Genomic DNA, 26,891 nt, shown 5'->3' with positions numbered 1-26,891 from the left:
TCCAATCGTACCCAGTCTACTTCGATCCAAATCTCAATTCCTCCGCCGCAAGTTTGAGATTCTCAACGATTCTCGCGAGATGCTCACGCTTCTCCTGTGTGGCCGAGTCCTCGCCCGCGATCATTCTCAGCTGCCTGTCGTTCATCCCCATGACTAGGTCCGGACAGAAAATCTTGATGGGGCTGTCTCGGGCATCAAGGAGAAAGTGGAAGATGACCTGCTGCAGAACGACGTCAACGAAACGCTTGCGGGCGACCTTGTAGTAGCTACGCAGGATGTCGTGGATGTCCTCTCGGACCTGCTCCGCGTTGGAGCGGTTCGTCGTGAGCTTGGGGATCATCGCCCTCGGAACCCACCAGCCCGCTGCTCCGGATGGTTCATCGTTCTTTTGCTGCGAGAAGTTGAAAGGCGACTCGTCTCTATCAGGTCCCAAGACTCCACCGGTTGTCTTTGGTGCTGCGGCTGAGCCAGAGCCACCTCCGTTGTTCATACCGTTGCTCGTGCCGTTGCTCGCGCCGTTTTCAGAGGCATTGCGGGTCGCTGGGCCTACGACTTTGTCGATAGCCTCTTGCAGTCTCGTTGCCTGAGACACTTGAAGGTTGCTGTTGAAGTAGTGATTCATTGTGTACGGCTGTCCGCTGAGCTCGACGTCGATGAGGAACTGGGCATGGTCCATAGCTCTCTGGTATGAGGCCCGGAGCTTGGGCAGCAGGAACTGGTCGTGTAACTCCTCGAAGGTGCCGTCGTCGGGACATTTGAGACGGAGCGTTTCGCCGATAAAGTCGTGGACGATCACAATGGCACGACTGACGTGTTGCAAAACCAGTGGCTTCCACTTTTTGGATTGCTCCTTGAAGACCTGTGCCAAGACCGCGCCTCCGAACTATTTCACCTGTCAGCTTTATTGAGAGATGTTATGTTACTTCTCTATACTCACTGATCCAAGTTCAGCACCGCGAGTTTGGTGGAAGACTATCTCGATGTCAGCTAGCAAAGAGTCGCTCAACGGATCCGGGCATTCATAGCCCAATTCTCTCAGTATGCCAGCGAGCTTCCGATCAGTGTCAATGGGTTTCGAAGGCCCGGGGGACTTCTCCATGTCATCCTCCTCATCAATGGGGCCGTCAAAGTGTCTTGTGTGGCCACGCAGAGCAAAGGTGTCGTTGAACTCTTCGTTGATGCTCACGATGAGAGTGACGAGACGGAGGTTGGGGTTCTCGTCAAACATGGCCATTCCGCTGTAGTGGCCATCGCGAGCTCTACGGGCCGCATCTTGGAAATCCGAAGCAACTTGACCGAGAAATCTTCGTTGGGCATCCGGGCCACTTCGTGATGGACCCATGCGCTCCAACTCCAAGTCGTTCTCGCGAAGCATACGAAGAACCTCTGCAGTAACATTCTTGAACTCCTTCTTGGAAACATCCCGGAGCAAGTCTCGAAGACGTCTTGAAAGACTCCCGACGCCAACTCTCTTGGTGGACTTCAGCCGAGCCCATGGGGCTGCGGAGAAGAACGCCTTCTCAGAGGAGTTACGGTCCTTAATTGTCGAGGTCTCATCGTCAGCGCTCCGATTCTTCACGACGCAATAGCCAAGTCGCAGAGAATGACGTTTGCCCTCGACGAGCTCGCAGACGATCTGCTTGGTGGCGCGCTCGGTAGCGAGATCAGGCTTGGTGAGGACACCCATGGTCCGAATCCCATCAGGGTCAACCTCCTTCGCCAAGGTAAGGACTTCCTGCGTCGCAATATCGACATTGCAGGGAATTACGGCCAGAATGATAGTCCGCTGATCTTTGATGTATCTCTGAACCATGTTTCGGACCAGGACGATGTCATCATCGGTCGTTAGATCCTTGGTGGCAGTGCGGAAAATTCCAGGGACGTCAATGACGGTCAAGTGGTGTTGCTGGTTTACCCTAGTCAGCCAGGTTTCTCTTCAATGCCCCCTTTGATTCATGTAGACCTGTACCTTTGGACCACCGATCTCAATCTTCAAGATGTCCTCGGTGAATGCCGAGCCTGAGACACTTCCGTCTTTGACGCCACGAAGCCCCATGGTCTTATTCGCCTGAAGAAGTTGTAAGCTTGGTTCTCCTATGTGACTCCATGATTGTCTCTGCGCACCTTCGCGAAGACGTCGGCCAAGGCCATATCGTCCTTCTGAACCGAATAGACGAAAGCCCGCAACCGTTCCTTCCGATCATCGTTTGACTCCTGGCTAGGAATGATCGAAACGTGAACGCTCTCAGTGTCATCACGACGGCAAGTGATCTGAGTGGCATAACGGGTGCAGAGCTCGGGGGAGCGGGGGAAGGCGAAGCCAGTGACGCTTTCGAGAACGGAGCTCTTGCCCGAGGATTGATCTCCAACCACAACGAGCTGTGGAAGCGGAACGAGATCGGCGATGCCAAGCTCACGGAGCTTGTCGATGGTGCGCGAGTAACCATCGTCGCCGAGGGAGTCGCCCTCGTTGCCAGTCATCTTCGTCAGTAGCAAGTATCAGAGCTTTAAAGGGGAGGCTTGGTGTGTTCAAATTCAAGAAAAGTAGTAGGGAATAATTTTGGAGGGATGTGATGGTTTTGTCGGCAAGGTGAGTGAAAAGGGGTTTTTGTAGTGTGTTGGTAGGGGCCGAAGTGAGGTGGAAGGGAAAGTCGACTGAAATGATGGAAACTTCTGTAAGAGTAAAGAAACAACAGGTTGCTCTTGCCTACTGGGTCCTTCCTGGATAGGTGGTTGCAGATTGGTAACCTGATTTGTATTTCCTCGTGTGAAAGAATGGTGAGATATTTCAGAATCTCTCATGTCTTTCACTCGTCCTGTCCACATGAGAGAAAAATGGCACTAGGAAAGCGGGAGGCAAGGCTGCTAACTCTAGCAACAATTATTGTAACCTATTTCCCATGCAATTTCGTAACTAGTGGCGACATTTTCGTATGTGAAAGCAAGGAGAAAAGTTGCGGTATTCACCAAGATAACTGACTACATCCATAGCCTTCTCTCAAGAACATCCATCACCTTTGTTCATCAACGTACAACTGCATTGTTTGGTCTAGAAACTCTACCCCTGTTGGGGTATTACCTACCTACATACATATTGCCATAATGTACCATCCCATAAAACGCAATTTTGTCCTTCTTTGAAATCATGGGTCGAACACAGCTGCGTCGAGCCAGCTAAGGTGCGTCAGGACATGTGCAGTCGGATAACCTCCAGACTTGTTGGTCTTGGCTGTTCCCCTCGATACTTGGACAACTTCGGCAGTTCTTCAGAGTTTTTGTTCGTTTAATTAAACAAACCCAAGAAGTCCGAGGCGGAAAAGATGTTGCGGGCAGCAAGAACAGCGCCAATGCTATTGGATATTCTCGGGAGGGGGGACAAAGTGATGGATGTCGTTTCTAAGAAGGAAATGCTTGTCTAGAGAAAGCGAGGTCTTCTTGTATATCCAATCTGGCTGAATTTGTTCCAACGACACTCGTCCGGCTGTGAGATGTTCAGCTCCTCATCAACGAACGCGAGTAAATGTACCACCGAGAGACGCTTTGTAAAAAGGAAAAGAAAAAAATCAGGATGAGGATGTCGAAGATGTAATCGAGCTTCAAAGGATGGGTTATTCATGATACGTTCAATGGTCACTGGACGCCGGCCAGAACGACTCACTCATCGAATCGTTGGCAACCCGTCAATGTAAACTGACATTGCTGATGCTGACCCATTCAAGCCCTGATTGCTCGTGGGCATCGCTACTGAATATGCTACACGATAACAAAGAAAAGAAAAAATGAAGACACGTTGTGTGGTGTCGTACCTGACTTGTTGTGCTTTTCCTGCTGCCCCCCCTTCCCGTCCTTATGGTATTTCCTTAACCCAACGAGGGCTTCTTCTTATCCATGACGCTCTTCAGCACCTTCAGCTTCTCTTCCGTCACCTTGATCGCCTCTTGAATCTCCCGGTCATCCATACGGTCTTCTCTGACCCTCTCTTCCACCGTGCTTGGCTCAATCGCCCTCTTGCGAGTGGGCAAGTTGCCGTCGTGAAGTCGCTCCAAACTGACTCGTTCTTCCAGCCATTCCCAAAGCTCGCTCTCTTCACGCCTCCACATCTCATCATATGCGGCAAGGCGATCTGGGTAGCCGTACATGCGCACGTCTCCGGACGCCTGTCTGCCAGGAAGACCAAACCCGAACCATGTAGCCACGAGCAGGCCAACTAGGATGCCGTACATCATGTTGCCTGTCATGAGCGGTTTGACGATGTCAAGGATTGGCTCCAGGATACCCCGAACGGGCTCCAACGGACCCCAGTCCTTCTTGGGGACATTTCTGGGCCGCACCTGCTCGTCCTCAGCATCCGTCGCCGAGCCCGCCGCCTTGTTCTTCTTGCTCTTCTTCTTGCCCTTGGGACCGGGGCCTGCACCACCGGTGCGGACCTTTGTTGATACAGCCGACTTGAGACTGGCAAACAGATCTTTGCAGTATTGGGTCTGGCCATCATTTGCACCCTTCTCAATAGGACCTTTTGTCAAAGTTAGCATGGGTCTTCATCGATACTCGCTGCTCAGCACATACCCTTCAGCCAACTCTTGCCTGTCCACTCTATGGTACAGTTGGACTGCACTCTGGTGGAGTTGTTTTCCGCCCACGTCAGGCAATACTTCGTTTTGACGCTGAAGATGTTGCCGTTCGGCACGTCGGGTGTCTGAGTTGTAACACTGAGGTTGATGCCCTTCTCGAAGTCGAGGTGGTCCAGCGTCTCTGTTACGAGACACTTTGTCTGCCTGGGCCCGATAGCACCATTCAGAGGCTTGATATAAGTGAAGTAGCGCGACTTGTTCTCGAGCGTCAATCCTTTCTTGTCTTCCATTTGCAGCTCTGTGCATTTGGCCTCGACGGTCAGCCATTTCGTCATCCAAGTAACCGAGGCAGGACCGAAGAGCAGGTTGTAAACCTTGCCCAGAGGCGCTGGAATGACATCATCTCCGACAACCCTCTCGTAGTGCGTGTCCGAATCACCACAGTCGGTCGGGGCGTGGGTGGCCGGACCGGGGAAGTCGTCGCCGCCAGACGGAACACCGACAGCGTCCTTGACGACGTCAGCCACGGCGCCATTAGCCCCCGCGCCGGAGACTTTGCGAGACACAGTCTTGCCGCCTTCGGGCTCGGCGTTCACCTCGGACAGTTGCGTGACATCTTGGAGATCATCGGCATCGTCGTCCTCGTCGTAGACGTCGTCGTCGTCGTCGCCAGAGTCGCTTTCTTCGTCGGTGCCGGATAGGCTGCCATCGTCAATCTCGGGTGCCGCGGCATCATTCACGTCAACCTTCTCCGTCTTGTCACCGCCCGTGCCCTCGAGCTGCACCCCGTTCAATGAGCTTCGCAGGGTGGGGTGTCCGAGTTTCCAGATGTTGACAATGAGGTCGTAGGTCGAGTCCCGACTCGTAAAACTGGCAAAGATGTGCTTGGCATGCAGCGTCGAGATCATGAGTCCGTTCTTGAAGACCAGGGCCGTGCTCCGCTTCTCGACGCTCACAATCTCGTCGAAGCTCATGACAAGTGTCGTGGACCAGCCAAGAATGTTGCTGCTGAAGCACAGGTGGCCTTCGGACACGTACAGACGGCCGTGCGCCAGGATTTCACGCTGCAGGGCGCAGCTGTAGTCTTCGATCAGGTAGTCATCGTCGGGCACGCTCTTGAACAGTGTGTGGAAGTCGCGATTGCGCTTCTTGCTCGCAACCGCGAAACCAGTAAGTTTCGGCACGCTCGCGTTTGCTTGAGGGTGGGCGACAGATGCGTTAGCCGCAGCAATAGCAGCACCAACAGTAGTAGCCGTACCTCCCGACACAGCCGAGCTTCCTCGCTTGCGATGGCGTCCTATGGCACTGCGAATGCTTCCACTCCGTTGCACGCCAGAGTTTCTATCTTCGTGGATGCTGCCTTGGGGGGGCGTGTGATCTCCTCCGCTTCCCGGTTCGTAGAGCGATTGGGGTCTCGTAGCCTGTCTACCGTCGTCTACTCCAAGATCGCGGGTGGCGGCCGCATACGCAGCATCGGTCGGGGCCGACTCGCTTCTGACTCGCGCCTCGGCGGACTCTGGGAACTTGGCGGTGATGGGAGTCCCGGCGGCACTACCTGTGTCTGTTATTCCCAGTTGACTGAGGCTAAGCTCGCCCGACCCGATGGTCTTGACAGCAGGCTCCTTCTCCATGGTCGAACCTGTTGCGGATGGGGGTGGGGGCTCGACTTCGGGTTGCTCGTCGATCCTAATATCGGGCAGTTTCGCGACGTTTTTGCTCTTGGACGGAGGCGGACCAATGCCGGTGTTCTGGATGGTGCTCGTGAGCGAGGTCGCTGCGTTTTGGGCGGCCGAAAAGACGGATGAAAAGAAACCGCCGGCAGATGGGGTGCCCGGGTTGCTCGCGGTGCCGTTCTCGGGGGTCGGCGTCAAAGGGGCGAGGGTGATGTTAGAAAGCTTGCTGGGCCCTATGCTGCCGGATCCTGATCTACCCCTGCGGTGAGCAATCATGTTACCCGTGGCAGAGCCACCATTCGTGTTGCCTGAGGCAGTAGGAGCCTCGACGACGGGTTGCGGAGGTGGCCCCGGCGGAGATTGCACGAAGGGTGCGTTGTGATCGGTCGGCGTCGGGGGTGTATTGACGATGACGGGCGTGGCCTTGTCAGGGTTGGGCGGGGTTTGGGGCACGAAGGAGGTATCGATGCGGGATGTGGTGGTTGAGGCTCTCGAGCGACGTCGCTCAGGGGAATGTGTTGTTGAATTTACGCGGGATGCACCGGCATTGTTTGTCGCATTCGGTTGTGGCGCAGAGTGTTTGTCCAAAGACGGTTGCTTTGTGATTGCAGACGAGGTCGAAATGAGGTCAGAGGTGGAAGCAGAGGCGGGAGCCCTGCCTCGGTCTCTGGTCCTGCGCGTGTCTCGGCCGTCGTCGGTGGTGTCGTCACCGCCCACCACACTACGCTCAGGGCTCGTGGCGGCACTGGGGGACTTTTTGGACTTTGTAAAAACACCCTTCAGACGACGACCAACGGGGGAGGGCGACCTCGTGGTGGTTTTCTTGGGTGGCACAAGGCCTGTGAAGCTGCGCTTGGAGCGTAGAGAGGAATCCGTCGACTCGACAGATTGCGTCCTCTTGGCCGAGTTAATCGAGGTGGTGGATCGCGCCGAGGCGATCTCGGGAAGTTGGTCGTCCAGTATCTGCGATTGGGGTTCAGGCAAATGAGATGCCTGAACGATCGGGGAAGAGGTGGTCAAGTAACCTATCTGCGAGGGATGCGTGGAAATGGCATTTGGTCGGAAAGAAGATCTAGAGAGAGAGGGGGGAAAGAGGACGAGGTTAGAGATGGTCCAGCTCGAGGTTACATAAAGAGTAGACGAAACGAGACGGCAGAGAGAGATCGGTCAGACATGGACGACCCTGTGTTCGCACTTCGCTTGAAGTGGAACACCCGCTCCTTTTTGGTAGGGACACTGAGGGGGGACGGGTAAGCAAATCTGCGCTGAAGGGACCCCCGGCAGCTGTCATACGACGAATGCCGCAGAGTGGATGAGGGGGCTGAGAGCCTGAGACCCAGCGACGAGTTCCGTCCAGCGTCCAGTCCAGTGTGAAGTGTGCCAGGCAGCCGGCCCCAATCGATCTCGACCCCCCCCCCCCCAGACAGAAGGGACCCTTTCAGACCAAGGGTGGCCAGAGTGCGTCTGCTGCGGCCACTAATTAAGCCCGCTTTGCTCTCTCTCTTGAGTGTCGTTGTCACCCCCGCTCCACTAACGAGGTGCGACCATGTGCTAAAAGAGAGACGGCGCCGTTGGAGGGTTGTCCAACAGGCTGGGACCGAGTTGCGTAGGTGCACGTAGCTCGCCTCGTCATCCGATGGAGACGCCAGTGACGAGTTTTCAGGAGTGCGCCACTGCGAAAGACGTGGCCTTGTGAGGTGGTGAAAACACACAAAAAAGCACAGAACAGGTGCGCTCGGGTGCATACAAGCAGCGGGATCGAGGGAATAAGACGACCCATGTGTACTCGGTGTATGTGTGTGTGCATTGGGAAGTGTGTTGGGGGGAGGCATAAGCAAGGCCAGCCAAGAGATCAAAACTTGGCTTGGGCTGGCTTTTAGAGGTACATGTGCATGGGGGAAGGGGATGGGATGGACAAACAGAAGGATTCGGAGAGAGAAACTCACTGGTCAGCGTCGGATTCGTCGAGGGTCACCATGCTGTTGGTGGCTTTGGTGCTGATCTCGTCGGCAGCGGCGTCGTGGCCGTGCTCACGGAAGTGCTGGTAGTCGAAGTCGGGAAAGCCGGTCGAGATATCCTTGTTAGAGAGGGTGTCCGTGTCGTGGACGTAGGAGCCGCTGTCACGCCTGGTGGACAGATAGCTGGCGTTGTCGTCGTCGCCGTCGCCGTAGTCGTAGCTGTAGCTGTCTCGGAGTGGTGCAGCGGGCGCGTCAACGGGAGCCGTGACATCCTCGCCCTTGACCCCTAACAGCATCGCCGCCGTTGCTGCGGCGGCATCGTCTTCCCGGGCCTCTTGCTTCCTGCGGCGTCGCTTGGCTACGATGGCTCTAGGCAGCAACTTGCTCAGGCCTCCTCCGCTTTCACTGGCGACGTCCATGGTTTCGGGTTCAATGGCGTTACCCGCGAGTCGTGGATCGGAATTGTCGTACTCTTTACGAGCAGGCGGCGGCGGTACCCGTACTGTCTGTTTGGCGGGTTCAAGCTCGGGGAGGGAATACGCGCTTAGGATGCGAATAGTGGGCACGACGATCCAGTTCCGCGGGTGCAGGGAATCGCGAGTATGGAAATTAAAAAGGTCGAGAAGAGAGGTACGGTATCCGCGGAGAATGTAAGGCAATGCAATGTAATGTAGGCAATGCAGTGAACGTCTTTCGTCCGTGTCGTCTTGTTGGTTGTATTGTATGTATCTGCGTTTGTGCTTGTGCTTGTTTGTGCTTATGAGGTAATCGGTACGAACAGTAGTAGTTAGTTCCTGGCAAAGATGTAAATCTTTCGCAGTGGCACACGCTCAACTTGGGGGGGTTGAGGACATGGGTGAATTTCCAGGTCGGGGGCAGGATGTACAGATCGCGCTCGTCGATTTGAGGAAGGAGGGTAAGCGTCCTGATGCGGATACAGATACTGGCAATGACAATGACCATGACCTACAAATGATACAGAGTACATTCGCACCACGCTACCTTGGGTGCTGCAGTGCTGACCTTCCTAGGAACCTAACACACACACAATTCACCAGTGACGAACTTTCCGGCTAAAAGCCAGTCCCACCTTGGTTTACCCAGCTTCAGGCTTGGCCAGCCTCTCTAGAGCCGAGCCGAGCCTCTCATTCCCTGGCGAGCGTCATCGTCGCTTTCTGTCACTCTCGCTGAGCGTGAGGCCCGCCGCCCACGCCTGCTGCGTCTGGCCGAGCAGGGGTATCGGGCGAACTCCATCCTCCTTGGCTCGAAGGGGGAAAGGGGATGTTCTGGACAGTACCTAAGTGTACACTACGGATGCCTAGATAGGTGTATACGAATAGGCATGTGCGGACAAAAGTGTGCCTATTTTCCTGCCGGTGGGCCACGGTGGAATGAATTCTGTTGCTGACCAGGACCATCTATCATGAGCGACCTGGAATTTTGAAGAATTGGGCATCTGGGGCCGTCCTGGCCAGCCCCCCCCCCCCTCCCCGATGGAGCCATCCAATGTCGCATTATTTGCACCCCGCCGCCACCCGCAACCTGGGAATGACGCTGCTATTTTTGTTTGATGGCATTTCTCCCTGTGGGTGGATCTGACGGATACGGATACCGGGGATACGCAATCCCAAGAATCCCACCCCGCGCCGACCTCGACTGGAGCCTTTCCCCCTTTGACCTGCAGCTGGACGAAGCCGCGAGATGCTCAATCTCCTGGGTTGGCATCGAATGAGGCTATGGCCGACGCCCACCCCTCTAGTAGCCATCAAGCAATAATAATAGTGAACAAACAGGGAAAGGCACGGGACGGAGAATGCACACAGCTTCCCTGGCTTGGATCGCTTCTCGCCGAGGGCCAGGGCAGCTCTATGCTGGCCAACCAGGTTGCCCGAATAACATCCCATGCCTGAGCCTGGTTCAACCTCACCCTCGAATCAAGATCAAGAGACCAACCAGCCTTCCATCCCATCTCTCTCTCCTGGCAACGCGATGCATGCAGGTCTGGCAGATTCGCAGATGGAAGCTTCGATGGCTGGCCCGCAGACCCGATCGGCAGGGGGTGCTCCTGCGGCCGTTGCGTTTCCCGTTTTGGTTTTCGTCTTTGGATCACCTACTGGCTTTTTTTTTTTTTTTTTTTTTTTTTTAGGGGGGAAGTTTAGGACGTAAGTAGATAGGTGTATATCGTAAGCACGTGGGTAATATCATAACTACGTCAGGGGTTCTGCAAGTGCGGCCGGTGTGATAGGCCAGGCTCCAGACCGACGAGACAATGCGCAACTGACATCGGACAATTGCCCTCTCGCCCGGCAACGCTGAGACTTTTGCAAAGGATGAGGCGCCATTGGCATACGTGGTCTGAATTCAGGGGCAATCCTTCCGGCGGTATTCATAGGCACAGATAAGTCCTCCAAGAGTTTGCTATTTACTGCCATTGTTCCATTCCAGTACGACTGTACAAACTTGACTGTACAAACTTGACTTACACTCTTGTCGACAACAGCTCATTGACTTGCTATGTTTGCCTGTTCGTCGCAACTGACAAAACAACTGACATGGGACAGCTCTGTTGTTTGTGTACGCTGAGATGACAGTGGCCCTCTTCTGCCCACCCAAACAAGTAATCGGTTCACTCTGGCTGGGTGGGTGTTGAGTCCAGAACTTGCTTTGAGGCAATTGTTTGGTGACGTGGGTTGGGTCTTGGATATTTGCGCCAGAAGTTAGGTAGAATAGGTAGGTAGTATAGTGAACCAGCGTTAGTGACGCTTTGATAGTGCTTACGTACTCCCAATCCAACGCCCAAGCCCCATCCAACAAGCAATTCCAAGCATTTTTTTGACCGCGTCCTCCTAGTCCTGGTAGGCCACAGAAACCGGCGGGGGCTTTTGCCGACTCTGGGGAACCCCTCCGCAACCGCAACCGCTAACCACCAAACTGCCAACCACCGGTCACCGATCACCGACCACCGAACATTCCAGGTCCATTGTTTGAACCGTCCCCCCCGTATCTACCTTTCCGTCGGTACCTGCCTCCCACCTCCCTGCCACCCTATTGAATTTTATTTGCGGTGAACGTGCGTGATCCCGAAAGGCAGGGCTGCAGCTAGATCTGCGAGCGAACACCACCTGCCTGTCAGACCCCATCCATCTTCTTCCCTTGAACCGTCATCGACACCCCGACTGCTGCGGCTCCAGCATGGACGAGTCATCGCTGATCAAGGTACATCTTCCTTAGCCTTCATGTTGCATATATTCCTGACTCTAACTGTCGTCCACCAGGCGCACGACCACGCCAGAGCCGCCTCCAACGCGACGCAGCAGTTCGAAACCACCGTCGCCATCAACGAACATGCCCTCGCCGCCGGCGAGTTCGCCAACGCCGCCCGCGTGACCACCAGTGTCGAAGCGCTCCGCACCCTGAAACTCCTCGAGGAGCATCACCAGCGCCTCTCCGAACTCCTCAAGCTACCCCTCGACCGCCGCGCGAGCCAGAACCCTGACACCATCGACGAGAAGCAGGAACCCCAAGCCTCCGACGACCCACACGACGTCTCTTCTCCCCACGATGCGAGATCGAAATCAGGGGCTGGCCACTCCGCCGGCAGCCCGGTCGCTTCCACCAAGACTGTGCCATCTCTTGCGCAGCCGCGCCGGTACCCCAACCGCGAGATGACTTCGTCGATCGCGAGCAACCTCGCCTCGGCGCGCGGGATCCGGTCAAGCAGGAACCGCAGTCAGCCCATCCCGCCGAGCGTTACAAACGACCAGGCACCGGGGAGCATGGAGGTGCAGTCTCGGCGGGATGGATCAAAGGTCAAGATGCAAAACGTTCTCGACCAGTCTGGCAAACCAGGGTGGATTCCGCCGACGGGCAACCCCGAGCCCTCACGAAGAGAAGTTGAGTCGAACAAGGCGGAAGAACCCACCTCGCCGCCGCCCAGCGACGACGCATACTCCCGCTTCTATAGCACCTTCGGCAATATCATCAATCGTCTCTCCGCGCCCCTGGCATTCGCCGGCCTGCCCCTCATCACCGAGGAATCTTCCGCCTCCTCCGCCGCCGCCGCCTTGGAACCTCCTGAGACGCCGGAACCGGCACCGATAAAGCGCAACCGGCTCAAATCTTCCGTGGCCCCCGCCGAGCCCGACCTGTCCAAGATCTACTCGCGCGCGACCCTCCGCGCCATCTCGGCCCACAACCCCAACGACTCGTTCTACGTCGTCCCCACGAGCGGCCACACCGTTTCGTACGCTAACATCCTCAACTTCGCCGACAAGGAGAAGCGCCGCCTCGAAGCCTCCCTTCACGGCGGCGACAGTTTCCTCGAAGACGACGACGACGACTTCGTCGACGCCCGCGAGTCGCCGTCCATCCCACTGTCACCCGGCGTCAGGCGCCGCGTCGGCAGCAAGCCCTCACGGTCCGAGCAGCAATTAACAAACACCGTCGAGGAGCTGTATCTCGAGAACCGGGGCCTCAAGGACATGCTGGACAAGCTGAGCAAGCGGCTCCACGCCTTCGAGGCCACGGCGCAGAACACGAGCCTCGCGCTGGCTGAGAGCATCCGCCTGAGGCGGCCGGGGTCGCCCTCATCGATCGCGGTCGGTGGCGGGCCGTCGACGGCGGGAGGGGACGCCGTGCTGCGCTCACGGAATAGAGAACTGGAGGAGCAGATGGCCATGGCGGTGCAGCGCATGGAGGCCCTGGAGAAGGAGAACAAAACCATGGCGCGGACGCTGGAGAAGTACCGCGAGAAGTGGGAGAAGCTCAAGGCCGGCGCCAAGGCGCGGCGGCAGGCGCAGGGGACGGCGGAGAGTGGCGATGCGGACGAGGCGGCGGCGGCGGCGGCCAGCTGATTCCGTTCCTCCTTCTTTTATGACTTCTACGTGGGAACAAAACATGACATGAAATACGACCGTGGCCTACCCGGGCCATCTACGGCGAAGGGGGTATATATTCTTTTCAAAAAGAAATGAATTAAAATAAAGAGGCAAATGACCATACCCATCCACCGGCCGGACTTAACACTCTTTACGTGATTCCGACGATCGTCCATACGGGTCGCCGCGGTCGCCGCAGTGATCCCCGTTCCACCAAAAGCTCACGCTGAAGCTCACGCTCAGGCCTCGGACGTAGTGCCACCACCCGATGGGGATGTACAGCGCGTCACCGGCCTCGAGCACGCAGTCCCAGTGCCGCAGGCCGCGGAACTCCTCGAGCTCGATGGCGTCGCGGCCTTCCGGATCCGGGTCCCACCCCTCCGCTGCACCGACGTCGAACGCGCTCGTGTTGCTCATGTCGACCTTTCGTTCCATCTCCCTGTCCCCGTCCCCGCCCCCTTCCCCGTCTTCGCTGTCGTCCTTGTCGCCGTCACAGTCAACACCCCGCGGGCACAGCGCTTCCGAGTCGTGTGGCGCGTACAGCCGCACGTACTTGGCGCCGACGGCCTGGCAGAGCAGGTTGTGGTACCCGTCCGTGTGCAGCGGCGTGATGGTCCCCGCGGGGCCGAGCCAGGCGTTGACGAGCGGCAGCGCGAGCTCCGGCTTGTCGGCGGACGGGTCGAGCGGATGCGGCGGCGGCGACGTGAAGCAGTGGTCCGGCGTGAGAATGTCGTTCTGGAGGTGCGGCAGCTGGGCGAAGAGTTCGTGCTGAGCGAGGTACGTCGTCGTCGCCAGCCCTTGAGTTTCTCCCTCGGCCCGGGTTTCGGAGGACAACGAGGACGACGAGGACGACGCGATGATGCGGGACAACAGATCTCTGAACGGGATGAGTTCCTGCGTCCACCCCTCGTCGACGTAGCTCCTGCCCACCTCGACCGGGACAAGCCTCCTCCCGGCGTGCGTCCGCGAGAGGAGATACCCCGGCGAGCTCCACGGCCTGGCCGAGAGAGCGGGCCAGTCGGTCAGCAGCGACTTCAGGACCAGCGGCTCCGGACCCAGGCCCCCGCCGGACGAAGACGCGCGGTCCAGGTAGGACTGGAACGCCGGCATGGTCATGGCGTCGACGACGCGGATCGGGCTCGTGACGGGCGGCGTGAAGGGGCGCGACGTCGGGAACGACGCCGGGAGACGGGGGGCACTAGATGTGGTTGCAAGCGTGTCTTCGCCGTCGAGATGCGCGAGGAGCCTGGATATGGTCTTCCTCCCACGTGAGAGGCCTGCGCCGCCAGCGAGGATCAGGGCCCGGTCTAGCACGGCGACCAGCTCGTCCAGCAACTTCTCGTCATCGTTGTCGACCACGGCGCCGCCCCCGGCCCCCCTCAGAAACACAAGGCATGAAAACTTCAGCAGGCTGAGATCGGTGTACAGCTGCCTCCAGCAGTACGGCAGTTCCGCGTACACAAACTCGTAGAACCGACGGTACGTTCTCTCGATCTCTTCGTCGAGGCGTTGGAGAAGACGAGCGTCGCCGTTCCCTGGCGCTGATGCGTCGTCTGGCGCGCGGACCGTCAAGACATCGAGCGCGAGATTCTCGAGGGCTTGCAAAATCTCCGGTTTTAGGGGCTTAAGCCCGTACTTTCCATCATCCACGGACTTCTGTTGCGAAAGGCTCTCGGAGGCGCCGTCGAGGCGGGCGTCTGTGTGAATGGAGGCCGTTGTTTGGACGCATTCTTGGATGAAATCCGGGTCGTCTAGGGCAAGCATCTTATCTGACGATGATGTTGAAGCTTGAGTCGTCCCCTTTTGGTTCAAAAACCTCCCGTTTCCAGGGCCGCGGTCACTCGTAACAGTGAGTGTGGTTGGGGGATGATGAGATTTGGATCTTTGTAAGTGGTGCGATTGGAGAGCATTTGCTTCGAGTGGTCAGACGTCTAGAAGTTGGAGTCCGCCAGGTGGGGCCGCTCCATCTGATGGGCTGCCGCTTATGTTGAGATCGGATGAACGGTCGGAGTAGCAGCAGATTTGCCATCAGCTGATATGGAAAACAACCGTTCTCAGTAGTGCAACGAAGAGGCTAGGTTCATCGCCTTTCCCGCCGGACTGGAGGCGGATTCATAGACACATCCCTTCACTGGCTTTGTCGATAGAACAGACTCGTCGCAACCTCAACGCTTCTTACAAACGCCATCCAGGTTGTCATATCCGTGTTGATTCGCTGTGCTGAAGGGGGCTCTGTATATATTCTAACATGTCCATACTCCTACAATGCCGTCCTGTCGTCCCTCGACGAGGTAGCCGTCCCGTACACGTACACGCTCAACAACGGCGGGCGTCTTGCCCTCCTCAGCCTCGGAAATGCCCGCGCCGCAGTCCCACTGGCGGCCCTCTACCTTATCATACACCTTCACAACATCCTCACCAGCAGCGCTGACGATCCTCCGCTCATCAAACATCATGCTGGTGATGGCGCTGTCGTACGCGTAGGCATCATAAATAGATCCTGTACGGAGATCCCAGATCTATCAACAGTTAGCGGGAAGATACACTAGACAAGGTAAGATATCTCAAAACTCACTCTAATACTTCTGTCCATGCTTCCAGTCACGAGATGAACGTCGTCGAACTGTAGGCACGTCACGGGTCCTGTGTGTCCCACCAGGCTTCGATGAACCTGGCCGCTTCGCAAGTCCCACAAGCGGACCATGCCGTCGGCGGTACCGCAAGCCAGGGCTGTCTCAAAGACCTGGAGAGCTCCAATAAAGTCGGCCGGCTGTGAAGGCGCTCGGTTCGTCTGTCTCCAGGAGCTCTCGCTTCCCAGAGATGCAGAAGCCTGGGCCGCCGCCCACATGACATCCAGAGTCTGGACGCAGCGACCCTTTTCGAGATCCCACTGCCGCAGCGTCTTGTCCGCGGAGCCCGAGACAAGCGTGTCGTTTCTGAAATGTAGGGCCGTGATTTCGTCGACATGGGACGAGAGGGTGTAAAGGTGACAGTCCCTCATGCTTCCTTCGGGAGGCTCGACAGGGCCATCATCGGGGTTCTCGAATGCGATACCGTCCTCGTCTTCGTCTCTACCGTACTGGCTTCCGTGGGGGTCGTAGTGCGCCTTGCTCAAATCCCAGAGTCGGATCGTGGCATCCATGCCTCCTGTGGCGAGGAAGTTGTCGTCCACCTGCAGCGCGCGGACCGACGCCGTGTGCCCGTCGAGCAAGCCGATACATCGCCCAGCATTAAGATCCCATACTCTGATTGAGTCATCCATAGCCGAAGTAACCATGGTTCCGAAAGGTGCGTCGAAATCGAGAGCTGTGATTGTGTCCTGATGCGCGCGAATTTCCCTGATGGCGGTGCCTGCCTCAAAATGCTCATGCAATATCGGCATTGATTTCCGGCGGACCACCCTCTTTTTCGGCTTCGACGCTGGCGTGCCAGCCGCTGATGGCAATTTTTCGTAAACGGATTGTGACATGAATCCCGCTTCGTCCTGGTCGCCGGCCAGGTCTTCCTCGGTCTTGGTGGGTGTGTTTATCGCGATCGATTCGGCTTCGTCGACGAGATCCTGCGCCTCTTCCAGCCGCGTTTCGACGTCCATAACTAGCACGTGTTAGCACCAAACAGACGCCACGCCATATTGTCCCTGGGTGATTCTGCGCTTACGGTCGTGTTCCAGCAACGTTTCGTCCTGCTCAAGATTTGCGAGTCTGTCAAGGATGATGCGTCGCATGCCGTGCAGATTGGCGATCTTATTGTCGATATCGCGAATCTCGCTGCTTGCCATGCTTTTTCGAACGCCCAGCATTTCCAGCTCGTGCATCATTGAGGCCTTGTCTTTCTTAAGGTTGTGCAGCGCCTGAGGCGTGCCGGGACTGTGTTCGGTGTCTTCCAGTAGCTTCCTGCCTCTCGATACCCGCCGTCGATGCTTCCTACCCTCTTCGGTCAGGTCGGGGAAGCTCGCCTTGAAGCCCTGGAAAAGAGAGTAGGAATTGTCGCCCTCGGGGATGTTGGCCAGCAACTCGTCAGGCAAGTAGGTCACGGCGCGGTGCTGGATCTCGGTGGTGGACAGCTTGGAGCGGACCATGTCAGTGGGTGTCGTCTTGGCCATGGAAAACATGCTGCGCTGGATGGTCGGGCGGCGCAGCTGCTTGTGGACTTCGGCCAGGGCGCCATGGTAATGGTGATGATTGTTGTTCCCTTGCTCGGAAAGGGGCCCCATCAAATGGCTCGCCGTTGTGGTGACCTTGCGCCCAAAAGCCTCGATGCCACGCGTCTGCGAGTAGCGCACTCTGGTCAGTCCTCAAGTCACGATGCACAGCATAAGAAGCAATGGCGGTGATGGTAGCAGTTGCAGTGGCAGCGGCGGCTGGTCACGCGGGTAGCGAGCGTGACTTACAGACAGGACGGACTGGTCGTCTCCGGCGGCCGCATCGTCGTGGAAGCCATACTGGTCGTTATCCGAGGCGGCCATGCGTACGTACGTATGCGTTCTCCGTTCGGTACGCGCGACGATGGGTTGCAAAGGAGAGAGGGAGGGGGAGGGAGGAGGAGAAGGTGGCGGACGGGCGAAAAAGGAGAAGGGAGGTCGAAGCTTTACAGTGGTGGGAACAGCTGCGGTTGTGCTTCGACATGCATGGAAGGTCAAGTTTTGTCTGTCTCGGTCGAGAAGCAGATACGTATCCACACCTGGACCCGGCTAGGACCATCTTCGGGTTGGGTTGGGGTTGGATGACGCGCTAAAACCCCGAGAGCTCCCTGCAACAATAAGTCTGTTGGCCACTGACCAGTGGATGACCACTGACCACTGACCCGCGCGCGCGCTAGCGGCGTGCGAGGCTGCCGTGCTGTATGCTCCGTGAAGCGTCCGCCTGCAAACGATGGCAGGGGTCACTGATTGGTGCCCGCTTAGGCTACCCATGTACGCTGTATGGGAAAAAGAACATGCAGGTCCAGTGGACGGGATAGGCAGCCTTGTACTCTGTACTGCAAGACAGTTGGGGGGGATGAGAATTTTGGCACTTTCCCCCTTTTGCTCCCTCCGACTGAAGCGTCATCGGCCTCGGCGCCAGCATCTTCTCCCCCCCAACCTAAGGTTTTTCGTGACTTGACGATAAGCTGCCCGAATGCGTTTCTCACTCCAACCCGAGGTACAACCCCCTGTTTCGCACCAGAACAACTCCATAGCGCTCGTCTACGATTACCCATCAGGCTTCCAATCAATTGACGACGAAATGGACTCTCTCATCGACTTATCCGACCCCTCCAAGGCCCTGGACCTGTCCCGCATCCGGTACCAGTTGATGTTAGTCCCCCCCCCCCCCCCCCCCCCCCGAGTCGTCCGTTGACTTGCCGACCATCCTGCTGACAACAAAACGCGAAATAGCCGTCTGGAGGACACCATCACCTTCCACCTGATCGAGCGAGCCCAGTTTGCGCACAACAAAACCATCTACGTACCCGGTGCACTCAACATCCCCAACAGCGACCTGAGCTTCATGGACTGGTACCTCCGCGAACAGGAGAAGCTGCAGTCCATCATCCGCCGCTACGACTCGCCCGACGAGTACCCCTTCTTCCCCGAGGCCATTCAGAAGCAGATTCTCAAGCCTCTGCATTATCCGCGCATTCTGCACCCCAACGACGTCAACGTCAACAGCCAGATCAAGGACTTCTACGTCGACAAGCTCCTCCCCGCACTCTGCCCCGATTTCGGCCGCGAGGACCGCGGTGAGTCCCAGGAGAACTACGGCTCCTCCGCCACCTGCGACATCGCCTGCCTGCAGGCCCTTTCGCGCAGGATACACTTTGGAAAGTTTGTCGCCGAGTCCAAGTTTCAGTCCGACCCGGAAAAGTACACCAGGCTCATCAAGGCCGAGGACCGCGACGGTATCGCCGACGCCATCACCAACGCCGCCGTCGAAAAGAAGGTCCTTGAGCGCCTCCGCCTCAAGGTCCTCACCTACGGCACTGACCCTTCCATCGGAGCCGGCCCCGAAAACCAGGCCAAGATTGACGCCGACGCCGTCGTTGCCATGTACAAGGACTTTGTGATACCCCTGACCAAGGAAGTCGAAGTTGAGTACCTCATGCAGAGGTTAGAGCCCATAGAGTAGACTTGTGGAAAGATGACGGCACATAACAAAGAAAGAAAACAAAAATAGAAAGACTAAGAAAAAGAACAAAAATCTAGAACGGCTCAAAAATGATGTCTTCGTTATTGGTATTCTATTGCGGCGGGCTCAGGTACTGCTCTACCGCCTTGACCGCGCCCTCCCACTTGCTGGCCTCGATCAGGATCAGGTAGCCATGCGACTTCACACCCATTTCCTGGAAGGCGCGCTTGCTGTCCGCCACCGCCTTCTCCTCGTTGGTGAACTGGAACGAGCCGTGCGCCGTCGCGTGCTTGACAAATACCTCGTCCTCGGGGTGAAAGTGCCACATAGCGGCGTCGGCCTTGGCCTTCTTGCCCTTCCTCTCCGTCTCAGTGAGCGTCGACTCAACCTCTTGGTACGTCTTGGAGAGGATCAGGTAGTGCGTGAACTCGTAGGGCTCCTTGTCCTCGACGGCGGCCTCGACCTCGTCGATCAGCATGCGGTACATTGGCGGCGCGATCTCGGAGGGCATGTTGATGAGCCTCTCGGAGATGACCAGGCCGACCTGGGCGCCGCCGTTGATAACCTGCGGGACCGGGGCGAGCGCGGCGTTGGTCTGCGCCTTGTCGATGATGTACTTGGCGAGCTCCGCCATTTCGGGCTTCTGGCTGTGCTCCTTGATGTTGAGCACCGTCGTGAGGGCGTACGCATCGTTCTCCTTGCTGTCGACCTTGACGGTCGATCCAATCGTGGGCTGCGACAGGATGAGGTCCGCGAGGCCCGAGATGTTGAAGAGCGTCGAGTCAACGTCGAGCAGCTGGCGCAGCAGCGTCTTGGTGCCCTGGAAGTCGATCTCGGGGTCAAAGTTAAACCATTCAAAGTCGACGTTGACGACATCAAAGTCCTGGGCCGTGTGAGTAGAGTTGTACGGGAAGATGAGCGTCTTGCCGCCACCTATCTCACCTCATCGTCGGAGCTGTCGTCGGCCATCTTGACATCCTCGGCCGGCTTGGCCTCGTCTCTTTCTCTCTTCGTGCCCATTGTGATTCTTGTCCTGTCTTTTTCTTTTTTTCTTTTTTGCTTGTGTGTGAGAGGGATGGTCTGGTACGTTCGAAATATTGAGAAGCACAATGTCGTCTCAGGCAAGCTCGTCGAGCGTGAGACGGTCACTGTCAGTGGTGTCGCCCGCCAGACCCCCGTCGGTTAAGAGGAAATTTTTGGTGGGGATGCCCCTCACTAAGCCATTTTGGGACGACGCAATAGTCCCGTCTCAATCGATAAGAGTGCCGCCGTTGCCGGTCCGTTGGGTGGGTCTCAAACTTCCGTCCCCGGACCCCACACTTTCCGCGTCAAATGCACCGGCGCGCTTACTAAATCCGTACTATAGAGAGAGCAAAATGCGTCTCTCACTTTCCTGCGATTCTCTTGATACATGATACCTTATTATTTTCGAACTGACAGAAACAAACAGATCGACTTATTTACTGGGGTCTGCCGACATCGGATTGAAACCCAGTGAGCAACATGTGCGGCTTTTTCTCTTTAACCATTACAGTAGACGATGTTGATGAATTAATGCATTGTGGTGATCCGGCGTAAGGAAGTCAACGTTGCCGCTTGATAGTACGGAATTCTTGTCTTGGCGAATTGGGTACCATCTTAAGACGCTCAATGGTGGACGTGGGGCTTGTGCTGAACGAGTAAACTTTCTCAAGACCTAGGAAACCATCAAGACTTTTAAACCGCTTACCTGAGATAGGCGAACAAAAGATGGTCCTATAGACTTCTACATGAGAATGGTGCACATGAACTTTCATAGCCAATCTGGCTAAGAGGCGCAGCGATCACAAAAAAAAGAAGGAGAAAAAGAAGAAAAAGCCCTACTACTGAGGACAGCTACGGGTAATGGTATCGTTGCTTATAACCCGGGGTTTTTTCTATCAGTGACGGCAACCTAGAGCGCACAAATACCCTCCAAAATCGGCTTCCTGTCTCGCTCCGACCTAAAGCCTTGCTCAACCCCTCCCCTCATCAAACAACTGCCTCCATCGCCCTACGAGCAAGCAAAACCTAGTCGTCAACACATAAGAAGACCGGAACGCTCTCCCCGACACATCAAGAACGGCCTGCTTACTTGATCGCTTCTTTGTAAACACATCCTGAGGCCTGCACGGCTCCCGAATCTTCTCAAAGAGATGGCCTCCTCCTTTGGATTATTTTCCCTCCCTCGGGAGGTGCGGGACATGGTCTACGAGCACTACTTCGCCGTTGCCGGCGGCTATGTCTACGATTCGCAATCGTTCCTCAGGGGCAAGTTGAGAAGGTCAGGGGTCTTCAGTCGCCGCATCGACCTCGATCTCATCTTCACCTGCAGACAGGTAGCCATGGAAACGAAAGGCCTCCCATTTCGCGCAAACACCATCACATTTAAGACAGTCACCTCACAAGATCTCGGGGTCCTCGCCTTCGACTTCGGTTTCGTGGTCCACCATCTCGAAAAAGAGCAGGACTCTCTCTTTCGTTCTGCCGGGCGCCACGTCACGAGAGAAGCACATGACGATCTGAAGCGTCGATAACCGCAGTTCGCTCCTCTGCTCGACCGCCTGAGGGCAGATCGAGGCTATTTCGGTTCTTTCCGTCGCCAGAATTCCAATGGCGAAGTGCCGTCGGTTTACCGCGAGTTCTGCAGGGACACACTCCAGGCCCTGTCGCTCTGCAACCCGGACGCACTGGATATCCTGCCGCTCGCTCACAGAAGCGCTCTTCGTACACCAACATGCCCAATTCACCACTGGGTCATTCCGTCCCAAGACGACGTGGATAGACTGTTTTCAAGTCTTCACGAGACTTCTGAGTTGACAATTGAGAGGCGGTTCATTCTTGACGGCATCCAACGCTGTTCGGGCGCCGCAGTAGCAATCCACTTTATGGGATCCTTGCCCACCGCCTCACGCATGCAGCTCCGCGACGTTGTTCTGGACGAGGATCACGAAGCCGTGGCTTTGCCGGAATGCCATGGACGAGGTCTCATTCCATTTTGCCAAGAGAACCCCCAGCTTCGCATCCAACGCCGGTTGAAATAGTGGCAAAACTTCTTCCCGGCCAAAAAGACAGTACAGTCTCCCATAAAGTTCATGTTGAGAATGACCGACCGTGTCTCGAGATGGATGGTGGAAGCCCGGGCTCTCCCCTCCGCCGGCATGCCCGCTGCGTCTTTCTCCTTGCTGCTCGACGGCAGCGGCCCCGTTTCGCAGCACTTCTCCCACGCCTTCCAGTTGACAGTCCAGCGGCATGCTGCGTGGCAGCTAGCGTGGACGGCATCACAGGAGCGTCGTGACCCTCCGGTGCTATCCTGGTTCGATCGGCGCGGGGGGGAGGTGTTACCTATGAGGGGGTATTATGGATACTTCTATGAGGATTTCCCGGCAGCCATGAGAGACCTTGTCAACGACGACCCCATGTCGATTGTTCGCTGCAACTTCGACGTCGGTAAACCTTGGGACATAGGAAACAGCATTCCGGATCATCAGTCTTGGAGTATCTTTAAGTGGAACACCGAGTGGTACAGACACGACAGGCAGTGGTGGGAGGTGGTCTCCTCCTTTTGCACCTATTGACTTGTATGCTAAAAGACCTTTGGAGGGAAGGGGGAAGCAGCCGGTGAAGACGTTTCTGTGTAAGAACTTGAATCAATGGAAAGGTAGGGGTTGTGTTGATTCTAACGATTGGTGATATTGGGGCATCATCTCCCCAAAGAAGATAATAGAGCATGAAGATTGCTTCGTCACTCTGTGTAGAATCCAATACTGATGGCGAGATATTGCGTCGCCCACGTTCATCAGCCGCTACTTCTGAAATCGTACATGTTATCTTGAGTTAGAAGTTTGAGTCCTAGCCACGCCGTACATAATGGCTACCGGAGGCATTCGAGAGATTCCTACGTCTCAAGGTCGATCAGATTTGTATCAACACTCGCGATAAGATGCTTTTGACATTAAGAAGTAATACATTTTTCCATCACAACTGCTCTGCACTGATCATGGGAATCAGAGACATATCTCTTTGTATATAAAGATACGTCCTTTCGGACGTACATTACTTTCACTTCAACACCCGTTCCAGGCTTATGAGTCCTCGACCATCTTCTCCTCGGTCTTCTCACTGGGCGTTTCGGCGCCAGCCTCTTCCGTGACGCTGGTGCTCTTGGTCACCGCCAACACCGTCGGCAGCGCGAGAACCAACGAGCCGATGCTTAGCCCCCAGTTCATGGCGAGCTGCGTCATGGCGCTCGTGTGCTGGGCGTTGATCCTCCAGGCCATGGCGCCGCCTGCCGCCTGGAAGGCCTTGTAGGCGCCGACGAGCACGGCCGCCCGGCCCGTCGAGTTGGACTGGGTGCCCATGAGCCAGTAGCAGTACGACTGCCACAGCGAGTCGTAGGCGCCATAGAAGATGTAAAGGAAGATGGGCCCCGTCGAGATGGACCCCTGGGTGTAGTCGACGTCCTGTATGAGGCCCTGCGCGTGGCGGGCATCCTGCCACTTCTGGAACTGGTAGCCGCCGCCCCAGGTAACCATTCCGGTAACAAAGAGGAGGACCCAGCCGAGGCGGGCGCGGCCGGGTCGCTCGAGCATGGGCAGATCCAGGAGCAGGCCGATGAGGAGGCCTCCAAACATCTGGGCCATCCAGTACAGCGCGCCATTGAGGGAGCGGGTGCGGATGTTGAAGGTCATGCCGTTGACGTTGTTCTGTTGGTACGAATAGAAGACGTTGGCGCAGAAGAAGAGCGGCAGCATGCAGGCAACGCGCCAGTTGCAGAGCGTTGCGACCGTCATGTCCAACAGGCCGCGCATCGAGTGGTTTTCGGTCTCGGTGGCAGCGTGCAGCTGGGCGAGGCGGATGCGCTTCGGCGAACAGATGAAGATGCCCAGCGCCCAGCCGAAAAGCATGATGGCCATGAGGGCGATGTAGGTCGCGTCGTTGACGGTGCCCGTGGTGGACGAAAAGTTGAGACCAAAGGCCGCGAGGGAGCCGACGCCGCCGCCGAGGTTGAAGATGATCCAGAAGACGGCGATGGCGCGCCCCTTTTGCGATTCGTGGACGTATGTCGTCATGATGGCGCCCTGGACGATCCAGATGAAGGAGGAGCCGATGCCGAGGATCGCGCCGGCGGCGATGACAAAGGGGCCGTTTGCATTGTCTTTGGGGTTTGGTTTAGTGAGGGCCGGGGGACGGAGGAAGGGTGAAAGGAAGAAGAAGCAACTTACGGTTGAAGTTGAGAAGACTCCCGCTGTAGAGAGCGTACGTCCAGCCGCCGATGAGGAAAGCGATCTTCGGACCGACGAGTGCAAGGATCGGACCGACGAAGAACAACGCCGCCACGGCCGTGGTGGAGAGGAGGGCGACAGTCGCGTTAGCCGCGACGGTCGAGTCGACTTGACCAGAACCGCCAAGGCCTGTGAGGGCGTTGTACATCTGTGCGTCTGTCAGCTTTATGTATTGTGTTACTATATATTAGGGGGCGCCACTTACTCCCGGGAGACAGAAGCAGATGAAGCTGATGAGAATGATCCTGGGGCGAGATTCAGCGGTTGCGATACATCAAGAGATCCCGTCGTTACTCACTGCGTCCAAGGGTGCGAATACAGTTTCATGAGCTTAGAATCTTCTCCGGCCTCGACATCTGCATCACCGACAACTTCGACGTCAACTGGCACCTCATTAGGCACATGGCGGGGTTCCTCAGCGCTCATGATGGTCCGTCCGGCTTCGGTTATCGACAATGTTGTTCGTGAATAGACTGCTGTTTGCAAACTTCTTCGTCTTCTTAACACTTCACGATTGAAAAGTGCTTGGGGTTAAAAGAGAGTTGTGTCTCTCGGTTCACCGTGACATCCGCTACAATGGTCGTTCGGCGAAGCGGGTTCTAGAAAAGAGAGAATGACACGAGACACGGCAACGTTGAAGTCGAGGTCAACGTGATGGGACGATGGATTACTGTACTCCACATTCCTCCTATCTCTCAACGAAAGTTTCCCGCGAGCAACGGTCCCCCTTTTTTCCCTCTTCCTCTTAGCAGATACAACATGGTAACAACGCGGTGACCAAGCGGGGAAACGACACAAGAAGATAAGCTGAGGGTCCTCTTCCTGGTCTTCTTCTCCGCAGTATCCAGAATTTTTCTCGAGACGGAGGACCACATCTTTCTGGGGGGACAAGTCCAAACCCGTGATCCATGTGGGAACGAGGTTCGAGCTGAGATCGGATATCGTGCGCTGATTCGTTCACCTTGCTCGAGCGTTGATCCAGGAAACTGGGTCTGTCCCGGCTTTTTTTAGGGGGGGCGCTTCGCATCCCGGCGCCACCCGCGAGGATGATTCACCTTGAAGACGAATAGGAGTTCGTTCAAGGCTCCGCCCAGCTGGTGTGTTGCATGCCGTTTTCTCCGATGGAACGTGACATTAGCATATCTGGAAGCGGCAATTTGGACGACACACGACGCGGGGCATTGGCGGCGATGGACTCAGTTCTACATCCGAACTTCGGTAATCCATTTAGAGACTGCAGTTTTGAGACGTCCAGGTCTTGCTGATGATGGCATAGTGACCCATCGCGCCGTAGCATCTCGGTCTGCTTGTCTGCTTTCGGTTTGCAATGGTCCTGCTATGTGCCAGAGGGTTTCGGTCTTGAATGTATGGAAAACATTGGAGTCTCCAGAATCAGAGGCTGGGGTAAATCATACTTACTCGCGTGCTCGGCGGGGAGATGGACTTGTTGTTACAAGAAAGAGTAAACAAGGCTTTGGGGCCCCATTGAGAGCCTCAGAGGAAACGTGCCTCATATCAGTGTGGAAAGGCGGACTCTGAAATATAACGTGGCCGTTGAAACGTTACTTTGGAGTCGCGGAGAAAGATGAGTGGAAATTAAGGCGGGCACGTCAAACCTTAAGCTCATGACTCTCCTTCTCTCCCCGTGGGGAGAGGTCAACGTCGCACTTGGGCCGACCCCCATAATCGACATTTCCTGACCGATCCATGGATGTGGCAAGGTTTCAATCTACAAGCAGCTTTCTAGGAAGCTAAAGTCAACTTGCTATTGCCTCATATCTGCTTGCTAGAGGTGTTCCGGTACCACTTCCGGGATCCCGGCGGGCCGTGCGCTTCCGGAGGATGATGCTCCCGGGGCCCGGCAATTCTGGACCCCGGAAGACTCCGTATCTTGATGACCGCGAGCTCACGCGCAGATTGACAATGATTTGTTGCCAATTCCCTTTCTTGGTTGACGGTAGTGGGACACGGCAGTGGCGGATGGATATGAAAAATGGTCTTGTAAGGGTCGCCTGTTGCGACGGTTGTTTCCCGCCATATGCGCCCACGAGTGATTCATGCCCACAAAGCTTTTAATCATGTGGACTTCAAACGTACAACAGGCCACTGTTTTGAGGGAGATACTAAATATCCCCTTGAATCCACTCGTTCCCTGCCGATGAGTTCCTGAGCCTCAAAACATGGTTCAACAAAGATTACCAAAACGATAATGCCTTCCCTTTGACACAAAAATTGTCACAACGTCACAGGCCGAAACAAAAGACCTGGATTGCGAACAGATTGCAGAGCCTCCCTGTGACAGAACAATGACTTTTGATAGGGACCGTCGATTATTAATAGACGGTTTATCCGCCAAGTGCAGAAAAAGAATGTCCAGAGCTGGAAACATCCAAAACCAGATA

At 56.2% G+C, this 26,891-nt stretch overlaps 9 protein-coding genes across 9 annotated transcripts; 3 read left to right on the top strand and 6 right to left on the bottom strand.

The window, feature by feature from the left end:
• Positions 1–16: 16 nt before the first annotated feature.
• CDEST_08609 (Putative dynamin stalk domain, GTPase effector domain-containing protein) lies at positions 17–2,481 on the bottom strand (the record flags this gene model as incomplete). Its single annotated transcript, XM_062924768.1, has 4 exons — positions 17–883; positions 938–1,906; positions 1,970–2,068; positions 2,125–2,481. 4 exons carry the CDS (start codon positions 2,479–2,481, stop codon positions 17–19), a joined length of 2,292 nt encoding a protein of 763 aa, XP_062780819.1.
• A 1,190-nt stretch (positions 2,482–3,671) lies between these two features.
• On the bottom strand, positions 3,672–9,165 carry CDEST_08608 (Putative GRAM domain, PH-like domain superfamily, VASt domain-containing protein; the record flags this gene model as incomplete). Its single annotated transcript, XM_062924767.1, has 4 exons — positions 3,672–4,513; positions 4,567–7,361; positions 8,191–8,996; positions 9,055–9,165. The coding sequence occupies 4 exons, from the start codon at positions 9,163–9,165 to the stop codon at positions 3,861–3,863; spliced, it is 4,365 nt and encodes a 1,454-aa protein (XP_062780818.1). The 3' UTR covers positions 3,672–3,860.
• Positions 9,166–10,480: 1,315 nt separating this feature from the next.
• On the top strand, positions 10,481–13,055 carry CDEST_08607 (uncharacterized protein; the record flags this gene model as incomplete). The annotated part of the gene is made up of 2 exons (XM_062924766.1): positions 10,481–11,418; positions 11,478–13,055. Exons 1-2 carry the CDS (start codon positions 11,395–11,397, stop codon positions 13,053–13,055), a joined length of 1,602 nt encoding a protein of 533 aa, XP_062780817.1. The 5' UTR covers positions 10,481–11,394.
• Positions 13,056–13,083: 28 nt separating this feature from the next.
• On the bottom strand, positions 13,084–14,964 carry CDEST_08606 (Putative JmjC domain-containing protein). The gene has a single exon (XM_062924765.1). The coding sequence runs from the start codon at positions 14,841–14,843 to the stop codon at positions 13,221–13,223; it is 1,623 nt and encodes a 540-aa protein (XP_062780816.1). The 5' UTR covers positions 14,844–14,964; the 3' UTR covers positions 13,084–13,220.
• A 305-nt stretch (positions 14,965–15,269) lies between these two features.
• On the bottom strand, positions 15,270–17,677 carry CDEST_08605 (Putative WD40/YVTN repeat-like-containing domain superfamily). Its single transcript, XM_062924764.1, has 4 exons — positions 17,470–17,677; positions 16,737–17,346; positions 15,655–16,673; positions 15,270–15,598 (listed from the first exon to the last, which is right to left on the bottom strand). Exons 1-4 carry the CDS (start codon positions 17,542–17,544, stop codon positions 15,323–15,325), a joined length of 1,980 nt encoding a protein of 659 aa, XP_062780815.1. The 5' UTR covers positions 17,545–17,677; the 3' UTR covers positions 15,270–15,322.
• A 427-nt stretch (positions 17,678–18,104) lies between these two features.
• CDEST_08604 (Putative chorismate mutase, AroQ class, eukaryotic type, chorismate mutase type II superfamily) lies at positions 18,105–19,262 on the top strand. The gene is made up of 2 exons (XM_062924763.1): positions 18,105–18,375; positions 18,457–19,262. Exons 1-2 carry the CDS (start codon positions 18,197–18,199, stop codon positions 19,184–19,186), a joined length of 909 nt encoding a protein of 302 aa, XP_062780814.1. The 5' UTR covers positions 18,105–18,196; the 3' UTR covers positions 19,187–19,262.
• Positions 19,263–19,270: 8 nt separating this feature from the next.
• Positions 19,271–20,333, bottom strand: CDEST_08603 (Putative BCP1 family protein). Its single transcript, XM_062924762.1, has 2 exons — positions 20,129–20,333; positions 19,271–20,069 (listed from the first exon to the last, which is right to left on the bottom strand). Exons 1-2 carry the CDS (start codon positions 20,204–20,206, stop codon positions 19,299–19,301), a joined length of 849 nt encoding a protein of 282 aa, XP_062780813.1. The 5' UTR covers positions 20,207–20,333; the 3' UTR covers positions 19,271–19,298.
• A 1,027-nt stretch (positions 20,334–21,360) lies between these two features.
• Positions 21,361–22,782, top strand: CDEST_08602 (uncharacterized protein; the record flags this gene model as incomplete). The annotated part of the gene is made up of 3 exons (XM_062924761.1): positions 21,361–21,621; positions 21,748–22,161; positions 22,249–22,782. 3 exons carry the CDS (start codon positions 21,361–21,363, stop codon positions 22,780–22,782), a joined length of 1,209 nt encoding a protein of 402 aa, XP_062780812.1.
• A 301-nt stretch (positions 22,783–23,083) lies between these two features.
• Positions 23,084–25,108, bottom strand: CDEST_08601 (Putative Ion channel regulatory protein, UNC-93). The gene is made up of 4 exons (XM_062924760.1): positions 24,788–25,108; positions 24,695–24,734; positions 24,430–24,637; positions 23,084–24,362 (listed from the first exon to the last, which is right to left on the bottom strand). Exons 1-4 carry the CDS (start codon positions 24,913–24,915, stop codon positions 23,290–23,292), a joined length of 1,449 nt encoding a protein of 482 aa, XP_062780811.1. The 5' UTR covers positions 24,916–25,108; the 3' UTR covers positions 23,084–23,289.
• Positions 25,109–26,891: the final 1,783 nt, after the last annotated feature.

The sequence above is a fragment of the Colletotrichum destructivum genome, chromosome 5 (assembly GCF_034447905.1).
Source record: "Colletotrichum destructivum chromosome 5, complete sequence".
Lineage (NCBI taxonomy): Eukaryota > Fungi > Ascomycota > Sordariomycetes > Glomerellales > Glomerellaceae > Colletotrichum > Colletotrichum destructivum.
Note: the sequence above shows the minus strand (reverse complement) of the source record. Positions and strands in the feature narration are given on the sequence as shown.